The 16,899-nt window shown below is 36.7% G+C and overlaps 1 protein-coding gene across 1 annotated transcript in view; it reads right to left on the bottom strand.

The window, feature by feature from the left end:
- The window catches only part of TEX29 (testis expressed 29), a 36,543-nt gene extending 33,866 nt beyond the window's left edge, over nt 1-2,677 (bottom strand). Inside the window, exons 1-2 of the mRNA XM_031958729.1 lie at nt 2,509-2,677; nt 2,216-2,312 (exon numbers count right to left, since the gene is read on the bottom strand). Of these exons, the coding sequence (XP_031814589.1) occupies nt 2,216-2,258 (43 nt within the window). The 5' untranslated portion in view covers nt 2,259-2,312; nt 2,509-2,677. The remainder of the gene's footprint in view (nt 1-2,215; nt 2,313-2,508) is intronic.
- Nucleotides 2,678-16,899: the final 14,222 nt, after the last annotated feature.

The following is a 16,899-nucleotide window of genomic DNA, read 5'->3' as shown; positions in this document are numbered from 1 at the left end:
AACTAGTGTCTTTTCCCTTAAACCTAGGGTTCTTAACCTGGGATCCACAGAACTTTCAAGGGATCCATACTTAGATTTCAGGGTAGCTACAAACTTGGATTAGAAAAAACAAATCTTTTTTTTTTTTTTTTTCATTAGCCTCTAGATGAAATTCAACATTTCCTTTAATTATTTTAAAACATTCTTCTGGGGAGGTGTCCATAGTCTTTAGTAGTCTGCTAAAGGAATTCAAACCACAAAAGTGGTTGACAAAACCCTGCCTTAAACCTACTTCTCTTCCTAATTTCCCTGTTTCTGTTGAAGTAGTTTCATTCTTCTAGTCACACATTCTTAATCTCAGAGACATCCTGGATGAGACATCCAGGATGACCCTCTTTTCTCCCTTGCATACATCCCAGCAGTAGCTAAGTCTTGTTGATTCAACCTTCACATCTCACATCCATCCTATTTTTTGTAATTGCTTGGCTAACATCCCTCTTCCAGCCCTCATCATTACAAAAGTAACCTCCAAATTGTTCTCTTGATCTCCAGTCTTTCAGCTGTCAACTTGATATTCCTAAAGCATATATTTGACCATATCAGTTTACCAGTGCAAAGGACTTCAGTAGCTCCCTACTGATTTTAGGATAAAATATAAGCACTGTTTGGCAGTTAAAGCCTTTTACAATCTAGACTCTAATCTCTCTTTCCAAGCTTATTTCATATTACACTCCCCCTCACACACTATTTTCCAGCCAAATTGGACTATTTGCTATTCTCCACACAAAACAATTCATATTCTACCTGAATGCTTTTGCAAAGGTGGTTTGCTACCTCCAGTGGTATATTTAAACATGCTTAACCATCAGCTTTTCTGAAAGTAAGGAAGAGGGAAAGAAAAGAAGGAAGGAAGGAAGGAAAGGAAGGAGGGAAGGAAGGAAAGGAAGGAAAGGAAGGAAAGGAAGGAGGGAGGAAGGAAGGGAGGGAGGAAGGAAGGGAGGGAGGAAGGAAGGAAAAGGAAGGAAAGGAAGGAAGGAAAGGAAGGAAGGAAGGAAGGGAAGGAAGGAAGGAAGGAAGGAAGGAAGGAAGGAAGGAAGGAAGGAAGAAGGAAGGAAGGAAGAAGGAAGGAAGGAAGGAAGGAAAGGAAGGAAGGAAGGAAGGAAAGGAAGGAAGGAAGGAAAGGAAGGAAGGAAGGAAAAGAGAAGGAAGGAAGGAAAGGAAGGAAGGAAGAAAGGAAGGAAGGGAAGGAAAGGAAGGAAAGGAAGGAAGGAGGGAAGGAAAGGAAGGAAGAAGGAAGGAAGGAAGGAAGGAAGGAAAGGAAGGAAGGAAAGAAGGAAGGAAGGAAAGGAAGGAAGGAAAGGAAGGAAAGGAAGGAAGGAAAGAAGGAAGGAAGGAAGGAAAGGAAGGAGGGAAGGAAGGAAAGGAAGGAAAGGAAGGAAAGGAAGGAGGGAGGAAGGAAGGGAGGGAGGAAGGAAGGGAGGGAGGAAGGAAGGAATGAAGGAAAGAAAAAGAACTAAAGTAAAAGAATTTATTACTCTTATTCTGTACTAAGCATTGGGAATACAAATAGAATAATTGAGACAGTCCCTACTCTAGAGGAACTCAAACGCTAACAAAAGAGGGAAACACATAAAAGAAAGTTCAGTTTCAGGGGAGATAGAAAAACTCAGAAGTCCTCAAGATACATCAGCAGGGAAGATGTCAAGACCTGGAAATTTTTAGGTTATATAAGTAGGACCAATGGAAGTACTGGGGGACTGCAGGGAATAAAGATAGGGCATAGGTACAGCAAGTGGTAAATTTTGGTGGTCTTCATCTGAATGAATAGAATTGTTATCTCCCTGAATCTATATCTAATCTGAGTATTTAAGAAGCCTTAAATCAAGAGAAAGGGAAAGGGAACAGATCACCTACCCAGCTCCTGGTCAGATTTCCTGCTGCTTGGAGTCACAAATGAGTTCTGGAACTGCTGGGGGCTAAAGAAGAGCTAAGAAGAAAAACCAAAGGGTTAGGGAAGAGTATCTTGTAGTAGTGAAGTCCTCCCTCCAAAGGTGCCACTGGTTTTTAATTAAGCTTAAAACTTAAGATGGGAATTTTATGGAGAGAAAAGGAAAGGAAATGAATTTTCCTGTGTTGTCCTGAAAAGAAATTCAAAGATATTCCTGTAAAAAGATAACCTTTTCAGCTAATTGCATTAAGTAGAAAACAGTCATATGTAAGACTTTTCTAATTTTACCTGCAAATTTACTCAGCAATTGATGTGAAGTTCTTTGGGGCATATTTTCTATATTTCAACATGTCATCTGAAATGCCGAAGAGCTCAGCAGGCAAGCCTGGAAGATAGCACAAATGAAGCAAACACAATAATGTCAAGATGAACTCAAATAGAATCCAAGAACATGAAACCTACTGCCTGAAAAACCACCCCAGTTTTTTCTGAAATTCATCACTGGAAAAGAAGAGAACAAGAAGTACCACTCAAGGTAATGAAGTTCAGACTTTTCTCTGGTCATTATAACCATGACTTACCTACCAAACATATCACAATCCACTGACTGCTCCTCCTAACTAAATTCTAGCTTTTTATGTTAAATAATTTTGGTGCTAATTCAAGTAACCTATCTCCACCCTACCATGTAGCCTAAGGGAGAATATCTCCCAGTATGATCATAGAACTCTCGTTCTCCTGGCCATGACATCACTGTAGAACCCCAGGTCATCATAGAAGAGATAATAACTTCTCCCACTTTAAGAACCTAGAGAGGTAAAGGAGAAAGACACCAAAGTAATACCAAAAATTTATGAGAAATTGGAAGAATTTTTGGTTTTATGCTTTTAAAAAGAGAAATCTGAGAAGGGGGCCATAAACTTTACCAATCTACCAAAGGGGTCTCCGATTAGTTAATGATCTCTGATTTAGCTCACCCCTTTCATTTTGCATATGAAGAAGCCATAGCCTAGAAGGAATAAATGACTCTCCCAGGGTTACAGAATTAGCAAATGGCAAAACTAGGATTTGGATGCAGGTTTTCTCACTTCAAAACCAATGGGGTTTTTCCCTCTCCAACCATACTTTGTCCTGGTCTGTGTTGTGGAACCAATTTATTAATTTGTTCATTTACTCATTCATCAGTCATTTATTGAAGGCTGCTGTGGTATGCCAGTAAATGTTTAACAATTAGCTCTCTTTAATCTGCATTATTAATATCTTCCCCATCACTTTTTTAAGTCTAGACAATCAAGAAAACAATAAACCAAGCCTTGATCTGTAGTTTTTGTTAATTTTTAAGTAATAAATGTTCTACTAAAAATGAAACATTGGGTCTAGCAAGCAAGATTCCAGGACACCTCTGATGCTTATTACATACAAAGCATTGTGGATGATATAAAGAAGAAAAGTATTTTGACCCTATCCTCAACAGTCTTCCAGTCCATGGGGAAAATCAGGCATACTCACAAACATATGGTTGATAGAGATAAATATCATAAAAGTGTCATAAAAGATGTATTAACAAAGCTCTATGGGAATATAGATGATCATAACATGGAAAATGTGTCTTTTGAACTGAGTCTTAAAGCACAGGCAGAATTTCAGTAATCAGAGAAGTGAGAAGGGAAAAATTAATATTCTAGATAGAAGAAACAGTAGGAGAAAGTAGGAAGTGAGGAAGTACAGTGTGTATTTAAGAAACAATGATTAGTCAAATTTAATTTGACAAAGTTCTTTTCTGACTGCTACCTAAGAAGCATTGTGCTAGATATTAGGGGTACAAAAATAGGACACAAATCCTGCCCTGAAGGAGTTTATAATTTAATAAACAGGATTATAAAAATCCACAGATTATCACAAGGATAGACAAAAGGATTAAGAAATATACAGCTAATAAAAAGAAGTGATATGTGCAAAGGAGAGGTCCATACTAATCTCTATGAACTGAGGTAGAGAGGTAGAGAATCCTGTTAGCCAAAAAAAGGAGGAATGATTTGATGCAGTAGGGATATATTTTGGGATTAAACAGAGGGAAGAATTTTAAAAGGTAGAGACATGAATAATCTAGTTCAGATGGAACTGGAAATAATTGAAGGAATTAGTATGAGAAAAGACTAGAAAAGGGGGTGGGCAGGAATAAAATTTAAAGAGCCTTGAATGCTATGATAAAGGTTTATAGGTGGGGGAGGGGAGAAGACCCAGAGAGAATAAGCAATTGATTGTCACCTACAGTGACAAAGATAGCTGGTGTTTGTCTTTCATTTTCAAAGAGGACCATGGGTTTAATTTGAGTGTGTACTAGCTTGAAGTGAGACAGAATTTCATTCACAAAATTGCAATTGCACTTTCTTTTCCAGTATTGAAGTCAAGTGGCAAGACAAAAGTTAAAATGACTGGTAATGACTAGGATATCTTGATGTCTCTTATGTCTGATCAAGCTCTAAGGGTTCTACAAAACCTTTTTCAGCCACTTTCTTTCCTTCTAAAAAAAATATTATTTTATATATGCATATTAATTTTTAAAAAATACACATTTCTTTATGAATCATTTTGGGAGAGAAAACTCAGAACAAAAGGGAAAAGCTATGAGAGAAAAAAAAAAAATGTGAACATAGCATGTGTTGATTTATATTCAATCTCCATAGTCCTTTTTTTGGATGCAGATGGAGTTTTCTATCCAAAGTTTATTGGGATTGCCTTGGATAGTCCAGCCACTTTCATAGCATTTGGAAAAACTTATTCTCATCCTCCCATTCCACTGGAGAAAATCTTCATATGTTTGGATAGACATGTCCCTAACTAACTTGGGTTTGAGGTATAGTAGATAGCTACTACAACAATGCAAACAAAAATTGATATGGGCCTTAACTTTCTGAAAGTGGAGTAGAAATAAGTTTACAAATAAATGAAATTTAATCAACAAGGCTTGGTGACTCACTGGATTAATGAAGAAGGATTAAGAAGGAAGGAAGGAAGGAAGGAAGGAAGGAAGGAAGGAAGGAAGGAAGGAAGGGAGGGAGGGAGGGAGGGAGAAGGGAGGGAGAGAAGGAACGAAGGAAGGAAGGAAGGAAGGAAGGAAGGAAGGAAGGAAGGAAGGAAGGAAGGAAGGAAGGAAGGAAGGAAGGAAGGAAGGAAGGAAGGAAGGGAGGGAGGGGAGGGAAGGAATGATCAAAGATCAAATGTGGTTGCAATTCATGAAATTACACGACTGGGAGGATTTTAATGCCATTAAGAAATGTGGAGGGATACTGGGAAGGCAGATCTTTAAGAGAAAATTAGTTTTGAATAACAAATTTGAGGTGAAGTGGGTGGTATCCAGGTGGAAATATACAACAGTTTCTTAGAAATGCAAGATTGAAACCCTGGGGAGAGTTTGAATCTAAAGAGATAGATTTCAGAGTCATTTGCATAAAAGTGATCATTGAAGCCATGGGGATGGAAAAGATTGTCAAGGGATGGAGCACATAGACAAAAGGGAAGGGTAAGGACAAAACCTAAGGGGGTCCCCATGTTTCAGTGACAGGAATATGTCTCAGGAATATAAAAGAAGCAGAGGAATGGCTAACACAGTAAAAGAATGATATGAGCACACTGTCAAAAAATTCAATAGCTTAACACTTAATAATAAAAAAAATTTTGCTTTTCTTGTTCATTGTTTGTTTCTGATTCTTCATGACCCCATTTGGTTTGTTGTTATTGTTGTTGTTGTTTTTCCCACAAAGGTACTGGAGTGATTTGCCATTTCCTTCTGCAGCTCATATTACAGATGAGAAAACTGAGACAAACAAAGGTTAAGTGACTAGCCCAAGGTCACAGAGAGTTGTGTTTGAGGTTAAATTTGAGGGCTGGCACTCCATCCACTAAGACACTAGCTGTCTAATAATAACAATAACTCTTAGAGAGAGCTTTGATCTTCACAATAATCTAAAAGATGGGTATGATTATCATCCCTTTTTTAAAGATGAGGCTGAGAGATATTAAGTGATTTGCTCAGTCATATACCTAGTAAATGTCTGAGGCAGGATTTGAACTCAGGTCTTCTTGATTCCAACTATACTATGTCACCTACCTGCCTTAAGTATATCCTTAATATGTATAAAGCAATGTCTTATGAGGTAGAGATAGTATGCACACACACACAGCCTTTTTTTTTTTTTTTTTTTTTAACCTCAGTGCTTATATTAAAACTAAGGAAGGAAGGAAAAGAAAAAAAAAAAGAAAAAAAAAGAAAAAAAAAATGTTATCCATGAGATAACATTTGAGCAGCAGGAAACCTGAAAAAAAATATTGGATTTGTTTTGCCCTTTTCTAGATTGATTGAAGTATACACTTTGAACACAGCTATGTCAGAAATGGAACTTGGGCTCAGACTGTGGAAGTACTTGAATGTCTTACAGGTGAAAATTTCCCTTCAATGGGGCCTAAGATAGGTTTATTGCACTCTGCTTTATAGAGAATAAGGACATCCTTAAGGTGCAGGGCATTATGTAAGCAGGCAGCTAGATAGAGCATAGGACCTGCAATCAGGAAAGCCTGAGTTCAAAATTTGGCCTCAGATAATTGCTACCTGTGTGGTCCTTGGCAGTTTTCTCATCTGTAAAATAAGCTGAAGAAAAACCTGTCCTTTCTTTGTTCAAAAAACCTCCAAATGGGATCATGAAGAAATTACTGAAATGACTGAACAGTAACAAAAACTGTTCTGGGAGCACAACAGAAAAATAGACCAAATAAATTAATTAATATTTTAGAAATAGGCCATGGGACAATAGGGGGAAGATATAAAGGGCAACTTTATTTTAGAACTGTAGGAGTGAATATCTGATTTTTTGAAAATAGAGATTTCTTGAAAATTGCTGACCTGGGTCTGACCTAATGATCCTACCAGCCCAATACCCTACTTCTGATACAGTCAGGGTTGTATAGTGAAAAGTGTGGGTTTGGATTAAAGAAATCTGGATTTGATTTAAAATCTGGCCATTTTTTACTCATATGTGACATTCAACATCATTTAAAATCTTTAGATCTAGTTTTCTCATCTGTAAAATGAGAAGGCAAAACTAGATTACCTAATATAGCATCTAGTTCCACATTTATAATTCTCTGACCAAAGATTTTATGGAAGGCTATACTTCTCCCAAATGTTAGAAGTCTACCTCCCCCAGCAGCCTTCACTCCTCCAGTCTTCCAAAAATCTAGCTTCTTTAGTCCAATAGTTGAGGAATCATTCTTGTTCCTTCTTTGTTCCTTGGCCTTAAGTATTGTGAAGTTTTGTGCATTACTACTGGTTAAAAATAAGTCTTGGGAGTGGTTGCCCATCAGTTAGGGAGTGGTTGATGAAATTACAGTATATGAAGGCAATGGAATAATATTGTTCTGTACCAAACAGGCTGATTTCAAAAAACCTTGGAAAGACTTAAATGAACTAATGCTGAGTGAAATGAGCAGAATTAAGAAAACATTGTACACATTAACTAGAAAATTATGTGATTATCAATTGTGATGGACTTGGCTCTTTTCAGCAATGAGATGATTCAAGGTAATTCTAATAGGTTTGTGATGGAAATAGCCATCCACAGCCAAAGAGAAAAACTATGAAGACTGATTGTAGATCAAAGCACAGTATTTTCACTTGTTTGCTTGTGTCCCCCCCCCTTTTTTTTTCCCCTTTTGACTTCTTATGTAGCATGATGAATATGAAAATATCTTTAGAAGAATTTCAAGTGTTTATCCCATATTGGATTATTTGCTGTCTATAGGGAGGGGTGGGAGGGAGGAAGAAAAATTTGGAATACAAACTAGTGCAAAGGTGACTGACTGTTAGAAATTATCTTTGCATATATTTGGAAAAATAAAAGATATTGAAAATAATAATAAAAAGAAAATACATCTTGATTTCATCAACAGGATCCATAGATTTAAAGGTGGAGGAGACATTAGAGATCATCAAGGTCATCAAAAACCTTCATTTTATAGATGAAGAAACTGAGTCCCCAAAATATTAAAGTCACATAGCTAGGAAATGTCTATGGAAGAAGGTGGACCCAGGTCCAAATCAAGTGTTTCACCCACTAAATCATACCCCCTTACTTGTTATTTACTCATCCCTTAGTCTCACTTGTCAGTCAACATTTATTAAAAAAAAAAACAAATCTTTATTTTAAGCATTGTTTTAAGTCTTGGAACTAAAAAGGGTGAGTGAGAAATGGAAGGAAGGGAGATAGCCGCTGCTTTGTGTCTCTGATCTCAGGGAGCTCCCGTATAAGTATAAACAAGATACATACACAAATACATGAATGCATGTGTATGTATGTGTAGTGTGTTAGATAATTTGGAAATGGTTGGTTGTACTTTATTCTCAAAGAGGATCAAAATGACATTACTATATTGGGGTATAGTTTTATCCAACTGTGGCTGATGAGAACAAAATGAGCTTAGAAGGCTCTACACTGATACAAATATATTTTGAATCTCCTAAGATATTTTGGATAATTTGCATATAGGAAGTAAATATAATAAAATTATTTTAATAATTATAATTATTCGGATTGGATAATTTTAGAGAGAATCTCAGAAAGAATTCACTAAGATAAAAGAAGACTAGAAAAATCTTTTCACAAGTGACACTTTATCTGAGACTTGAAGGAAGCCAAGAATTCAGGTAGCAGGGATAAAGAGGGAAGAATTCCAAGAATAGGGACACTTTTTATCACCGGGAACAATTTCTACCATATTCATATTCACCATTCATGTCTCCATTGATCACCAACAGTTTGGAGATTATAGCATTCCAAAGTACACAACCATATGATATCACCAGAAGCATGTGTTTGAAAAGAAGAATTTATTGTATCAGGGAACAGCTTGGGAATCACTGAAATCACCTAGGAATTTAATATGGAACTTAATAGGAATAAATGTCAATTCCAACATGGGTTTAAAAAATCAGCAGGATGGGAAAGATGAATTTAAAAAGTAGTTTATAAAGAAAAGACCTAGGGGTTTTGGTGATTTATAAGCTTAATAAAAAGTTAGCAGAGATATTGTTATTAGAAGTCTACCTTTCAGAGGGGAGAGGAGGAGCATTCATCATAGGAAACTCAGCTCCAGTCTATCATACCTGGAGTTTTATCTCCATTTGCAAGTGCTACATTTTAGAAGGGACACTGACATCTTGGATCTCATTCAGAGGATTCTCAGGATGGCAGATCTACTTGAAATCATAACCTTCCAAATCAAATGAAGACCTGGGAAGCAAATATTTGAAGAGCCTTCATGGAGATCAAATTTGCTTGGTCCTTGAGGGCATGAATAAGATCAGCAGATAGCAGTCTCAAACAGAAGGAAAAAAAATGCCTTAATCATTAGAATTGTCCCTAAATGAAGTGGGATATGTTTGGGAAAGAGCAGGAAAACATGCTCCAGATCCCTGGAGATTTTTGAAAGGCAAAATGACCACTTTGGTGTGTGGGTGGATTTTGTAGAGAAGGTTCATACCTTAGGTATGCTTTGGAATTGATGAACTCTGAGAATCTCTGCCATCATCTCAAATTTCTTCTTCAGCTTCCCGGAAATCTGCTTTAACACCATCATTTTTAAGTCCTTCCTTCCACAAGAACTCAATAAAATTCTCACAATATACCAAGCACTATGCTAGATGTCAGGAATACGGAGATGAAAAGGAAACCATTCCTGCCTTCCAAAATGACCTGGATCCTCCCATACCAGTCACTTGTCACTTATCTTGGGTGTTGCTCAATCTAGGCCTCGGGACTAATAAAATCTACTGCTAACGTACCCCTTTTAGGTTCTCTAACAAGTTCTTCCAGTCAACCAGAACATGCATGACCTCAAGTGCATCTGTGATGCCTCTTTCTTTGAAAGTAGTTTAGGAAGTGAAATTGGGCGAGGTGATTTTTCACACACTCTAACAATAAGAGGGTTTGTTTGTTGTTTCCTTTATTCAACAATATCCTTTGGCATTTCAACATGTCAGTATTAAGGATGATATGTGCATTGGATTCTCCAGTCTGGCTTCTGATTCCCCACCAGGATGGGGCACAGCTGCTAGGAGTCTGTTCAGAGCTGTCTAAGCCTTTCTTCCCATCGGTACATAGATAACCGATTATCATTATCCTTTATCCATTATCATTATTCAGCTTTTTTTTTTTTTTTAATTTTATCAGAGCTGCTAGCTGTCATCTCCAAAGTTCTTATTCTTGTCTTGAGATAGCTTATTTTAATGTGGAATTCTCAAATACTCAATGAGTTCTGTGATCTCATCTTTGGAATTGCCTACCATCCTTGCCTACCAAATCTGTGAGACTGTTAATGTCTTCCAAAAAAATCACCATAAAGAGGTCAATATGTTGGAGGCCTTCTTTGCTTTCCGACATCTTAAAGGTACCAGTGGAGTACTCTGGCTGTTGCCTGACACATCAATTTCTCCTTATGTGACCAGTCCACCTTCTGTTCCTATCATACAACTTTTTGATGATACTTTCATTCTTTATCTTCAGAGTTCCTCACTGGAGGATTTATGGTTTGGTGCAGCTAGTTGGTATAGTGGATAAGAGCACAGTCCTGAAGTCAGGAGGACCCGAGTTCAAATCTGGTCTGACATTTAACATTTCCTGGCTGTGTGACCCTGGACAAGACACTTAACCCCAATTGCCTTAGGGAAAATAATATGGTTTATACATTGCAGTTTGCTCCTATTTACTATATACTTCTCCATTGCCTCTTCTGTGATACTCATCTTTAGTTCATCAGAGGCACTAGAAACACTCTGATAGGTTAACAAATGTGGGGAGCCGGCACTAATCTACAGCCACATAAGGCCAACCTTGGAATAGGTTGAATCTCCTAATCACATTATACCAAAGACTTCCTGAATAGGAATCTCCTAATCACATCCTAACTTTGAATAGTCATCTAGGCATCCCCTAATCACATCATAGAGCTTCCTGCCACCAGAAACACCTGAGCAGCTCATCCTTGGGCGGGATACCAACCCTTTGTCTAGGACCCCCACCCTGTACTGTGTTTGAACAACCCTGCCTTCTTTTCTACTGCTATATATATCTGTACTATTGCACCCATTAAAATGGGGCTTGATCAGATGGATTTGTCTTGCCTCCATTTTGCGCGTCCCCTCTCTCTTGCCCTTATCTCTTTTCTTCCAGGGTACACACTCTGCCTCTCGGGCCGAGGCAAATGGTGCCCATATGTGGGGCCCGGAAGATTTTGGAGAAAGGAGTAGCCATTGCTAGATCGAACCTCTCAATAAGAAGACTGGGCAGTCCCGGAGAATTTGGAGAATTTAGAGAATAAGGTCGCCACGGGTCCACCTGCCCCGAGGAACAGAGACCTGGGTGTGGTAAGAGGTTTCGATACCAAGAGAGAGAAGAAATTAGTGTATAAGATAGATTTGTTGAGAATTTCAAGGATTTATTAAGGACGCATAGAGTAAAGGTTAAGAAAAAATGAGTTTGTAAAATTTTTAAGCTTTTAGAAGATGTCTGCCCATGGTTCCCGCAGGAAGGAACCATTGATGAGAAAAGGCGAAAAAGAGTTGGAGATTGCTTTAATGATTTTTATGTTAACAAAGTAATTCAGGACAATGCCTCTTTCTTAAAAGGTGCCCTTAAGCACACCAATTCTAGGCTCAAATTAGGCTCCCAAAACAATGAAAAGGATTCTGTATGACCCTCCTCCCAAAGCTTCAATGGCTTTTTTTCAGCTTCCCCAAGTGAGAGCCTTGAGCTCCGCTGACTTGAAAAAGGAAGCGGTTTTTCAGCTTCAATCAGGCCTATAGTGGACAATGATATTGATCGGGCATTTGGGAGAGTAAGTCTGTCTGAGTGCCTTTTGGCGTACCCAACTGGTTCTGGTTCTGGTTCTTCTGGTTCTGTTCTGGGTAAAGTTCTGAAACGGGTATTTTCTGGGACGCTGGAAAATATCCTTTGGGTATATGTTATATGTTTCATGTTGTAACTGTGTTCTATGTTCTGTGTGATTTGTCTGTTTTGTTGGTTGAGAAATTTTTAAGTACACCGTTGCAACTGTGCTTAGTAAAATGGAGCTCCATGTGTGTCTATGTGTGTCTGTGTTAAAAGTTAGCAAGTTTGTAAAAGATAAGAATTCAGCCTCTGTGTTGCAGGCTTAGAAAATATCAAGAAGTTTGAAAAATCTCTCGTGTGTGTGTGTGTGTGTGTGTGTGTGTATGTGTGTGTGTTTCTCTGGCTGACTGCAGTAGCCTGAGAAAAGGGAGAGAAGGGAAGAAATTTAAAAAAAAAAATTAAATGAATAAATAAATAAATAAATAAAAATTTTTAAAAAGGGGGATTTGAAAGTTTGGAAAGTTAAAAAAAAAATCTAGAAGAGCAGTGTGCTAACATTTAAAGAAAAGAAGTTTAAATGGAATATCTAGGCCTTCTCTGAAGGCACAAAATGGGCTTGGAAGTTCATAGAAGACTCTGGATTCTGGAAGGGAAAAGGGGAATTCAAGGTGAAACAAACTTCTCCCCCAGGGCGGAGGTCTTGGAAACAACCCCTAGTCTGTTTGCTGATGTAAAAACTTTAAGTTTTTAAGAACAATGATTAAGGAATTTGGGAATTGGTTATTTGAAAATCTGCTTGTGATTTTAAAACTTTTAACCTGATGTACTAATTTTGTAAGTAAATGGAATTTAGATGTTTTAAACAAGACAGGAAAGTTTTAACAAGACAGGAAAGTTTTTTTCCCTTGAAACAGAGCCCGGGCCAAAGGAGCGTCTGAGTGAGAAAGAGAAAACTGGAAATGGGTAGATTTGGGAAGAAAGTAAATAAAACTGATGGGCTAAATCTTGAAAAGGATCCCTATGTAGGACACTGAGTGGAGAACCTGAGAAGTTTTTTCCTAGGAGACAGGAGTGGGAGAAGGGAGTCCTCTCCTCTCCTCTCTCCCCACAGTGCAGCAAACTGATTTAAAGGAACATGCTTACTTTTAGGTTACTTGATTGAATATTTGTTTCTTGATACATAAGTTTTCTTGGTTGAGGAATATGGTCATAAATGTGATCCATTCTTTGGTAAGAATATTTCTGTAAGTTAATTACTATTTTTAAGAAACTTCTTGAATTCTTATAATGGAATTGGGTATTCTGTATAAGTTTAAATTGATTGTATTGGGTCATCCTGAGGTTATTTAAAGGGCCTCTGGAAATAATTTTTTCTTTGTCCTTTTGGGAAATGTTTCTGTTATGGACAATATGCAATTTGGGGTATTTTTCTATGTATTGGGCATTTTAAAACAAATTCATAAGATAATAGAAATTCTCTTTTCTAGTTTTAGAAGATCAGCACCTGCTAACTTACAATATATTTCAGCCCTTCTTTCCTATCCCTATCCCTCCAAAAAAAAAAAAAAATTATATATGAAATCTAGGATCCTGACTGGGCCCTTCTGGAGACAGAAATGAAGTATTCTAACATTGCATTTTTTATATTTTAAGGTCATATTAACAAGTTAATGAGGAAGTTAACAGGGCAAGGCAGCATAGTATACTATATATTTAGAGGTAAAATTATATTAGAGGCAGGTAGATCCAAGTTTAAGTTTAGTGCAAAGTCACTAAAATTCAAGTTAAAGACCACTGCATTTGTGGACCTCTAAAAGGTCCCTGTGTAAATTACATCACTTGTTCAGAAGAAAATATTGAGGACAAATTTCACATATCACATCTGGAGGCACAACCTTAAAAGTAAGCAGTTTTGAACAAAAGTGAGACATCTTTTAAGGCAGACTAAAATTTTCACAATACTAAGATATAAGCCTCAGTTCCTCATCTATAAAATGAACAGGAGAAGGAAATGACATATCACTCCAATATCTTTGTAAAAAATAAAACAAAGACCCAAATAGGGTCATGAAGAATTACACATGACTGAAAACAACTGAACAACCATAGCAAAATTTGAAGTTTAGAACTAGAAGGATGACCTTGAACCATATTATAGAAGAGGAAAAGTAAAGTCCAGAGAAGGAAATGACTTAAAAGGTCATTACTTTTCTTGAGTGATAGAACTAGATTTAATTTTCTAAGCCTTTAAATCTAAAAGCACACATTAGTTTAGTTGCACCATTGTAACTGAATATATAAATTACAAAGGAAAAATTATTAAAGAGAAAGAAATTTTATTCAAAAGATTAGTAAGTGAAGTCCTTCCTGATAGCTCCAAGTGCCAGTACTCAAGTTTTCTCAATTTTGACCTTGAATTTTTTTTTTTTTGTATGTTCTTATTTTGTATATGTTATCTTCCCTGATAGACTGGAAACTTCTTGAAGACAGGGACTATTATTTTTGTCTTTTGTATTCTCAGCATATGATTAAATATTTGATAAATGCTGAATAATAGTTTTATTTTAAAATTTATAGAAAGCAACTATAATATAGTGTTGGATTTGGAATGAAAAGCCTTCAGTCTGAGTATTCTCTCTCTTACTAGCATATTTTTCAGACATTTACTGGGTAAGTCCAGTATCACTGGAGCACCTTCTTTACATCATGGGTGTCAAATTTGAAGCAGTGTAGTTAAACCAGATGAAAATGTAATTGTAATGTAATTAAAATGTAACAAATAAATAAAAACAATAAAACAAAGATAAATGTTGATATGTTTTTTAAGCTAGTATTTGGCCTGCAGAAATCTGTTACTCTTTTGAGTTTGACATTACAGCCTTATACCAACTTCATGTAAGAAAATGTTCAAGTATTATCACCTCTCTTTTACAAATAAGTAATAAGGATATTTCTCATAATGGATAAGGAATCTCATCTAAATCAGGACTCAATTCGGTAACTTTCAACTTAGCCCATTGCTCATGGTACCATATCTCTTAATTACTAACTGCTTGATCTTGGGCAGGTGCTTTATGACTCTGAATATTGTTATTTTATGGAAACAGGAATAAGTGTTCTTGTCTTATCTCACAAAGCACTGATTTATCATATAAGTAAATGTAAATGAAATCACCATAAATTGGCAAACACTATATGCATTCATTTCTCTAATAAACATTTAACAAACGCCTACCCTAACTTGGTATTAAGGACATAAAGGAGGAAGAAAAAGGCTCTTGCCCTCAAGGAGCTTACTTTCTAATCCATATTAAATATCATTATTCTTACAATTTTTACCTATGCTATATAGTTCTCATATCCCAAGAAGCAATAATTTTCTAATAATAATAGTTTCACTAAATGACTTATTAGGTGACCTGGAGACCTGTTTGCCCCTTTTAAAACTGGGAACAGTTGCATTAAACCAAGTCTTTTTGTTTTAAACAAGACTAATCACTCCCCTCCCCCAAATGTGTCTAGGACTAATATAGAATAAGATAGCCAGTTGTGTTTGTACCTGAATTCATTATTCTTAACATCTAATGACAGCTAGATAACAACAAATTCTATCAACAGAACCTTACCCAACATTATTACAGAAGAGACATCCTGAATAATTTATTAGCATCATCTTATGCTGCAGTTTTTAATTTTGCAATGTTTCAATATTCAGCATAGTCGCCACTTACATCCTTTCAGTTATTAAATGTCATCCACTTTTGTTTACAAACAAAATCAAGTTAATTAAACATTATATTCCAGTTAGGCAGAAATGAAAACTCCCTGCCTACACAAAATTTCTAATAGAATGCAGTGAGGATTGTGAGGAAGGTAGTGGCTCAGTAGAATCTCAGAGATAAGGCTCTTTAAAAAAAAAGTCCCATTGTCTTTTTTTTTTTTTTATCATTATTATTATTCTACATCACTTCAAAAGCAAAAACACTACATACAGGTCCCTTGCTCTGACATTTTTCCTTGGGCAGAATTCTCACCAACATCAACTTTAGCCCAAAAGATTCTTCTGGATAAGAAGTTGAAAATGGAAACATAGAAGGAAAAGCCAGTTCACTGAACATGCTACTACTTACTCACAGAAAGATGATGGACATAGGATACAGAATACACATACATTTTTTAATAGGGTGGATGCAGGAATTTGTTTTGATTGATTATACAAAGATTTTTTTTTTTCTTGCTTTCTCAATGGAGGGAGCAGAGAGGTGGGAAAAAGGCAGATTTGTGAAAATAAAATTTAATTTTTTAAAAAAAGAACAGTTCATTGTATAAACCAAAAACTGCACATCAAGGCTCCTCCCTCAAAATGGAGTCTTAAGAGGCTGCCAAGTTTTCATACCATGATAAATTGAAAACAGCTGTTGTCTGCATATGTAACGACCTACCTACTATCCCAAACATGGAGATGATGATGAAACTTCTTCTCTCACTTTTGGGAGGTGAACAAATAATGCATAACATTGTTCTTGGCCTTGAGATAGAAGAATGATCACTGACTTTTATACAGAATAGGTTTGCAGAACACTTTATATGAATGACCTTATTTAATCCTTACAATGATCCTATGAAGTAAATAGTACAATTTATATCCATTTTATAGATGAACACAGCAAGTCTCATAGAAATTACATGATGTGCCCAAGCTTACAGAGATGGAACTGAAAACCAAACCCACTTTGTTTACAGGTCCGGTGCTCATTTTCCTACCACGTACTTCTTTTATATAGAGTAATGAGAATGTTGTTCAGTTACCTCAAGAAACTGATTCCTACTTTCTCTATGAGAACGGTGGAGGGACAATGGCGATAGAACTGGGAGCTATTCTTTTACATGATGCTCATAAAGCCCCCTCTGAGGTAAATAAACTGGAGATACCCCTCAGTCCTCACTTCACAAATGAAGAAACAGGCCCAGAGAGATTAGCAGGAGGAGGACAAAATGGCTCCTATGAACAAGAATCCTCTGGAGAAGGGGCCACCTGTACCTGGAGGGCCAATCAGTTCCTGCAGTATTTTTTCAATACAGAATATTTCT

Source organism: Sarcophilus harrisii, chromosome 3 (genome assembly GCF_902635505.1).
Source record: "Sarcophilus harrisii chromosome 3, mSarHar1.11, whole genome shotgun sequence".
In the NCBI taxonomy this organism is placed as follows: domain Eukaryota; kingdom Metazoa; phylum Chordata; class Mammalia; order Dasyuromorphia; family Dasyuridae; genus Sarcophilus; species Sarcophilus harrisii.
This window is presented reverse-complemented; position numbering and strand designations above follow the sequence as displayed.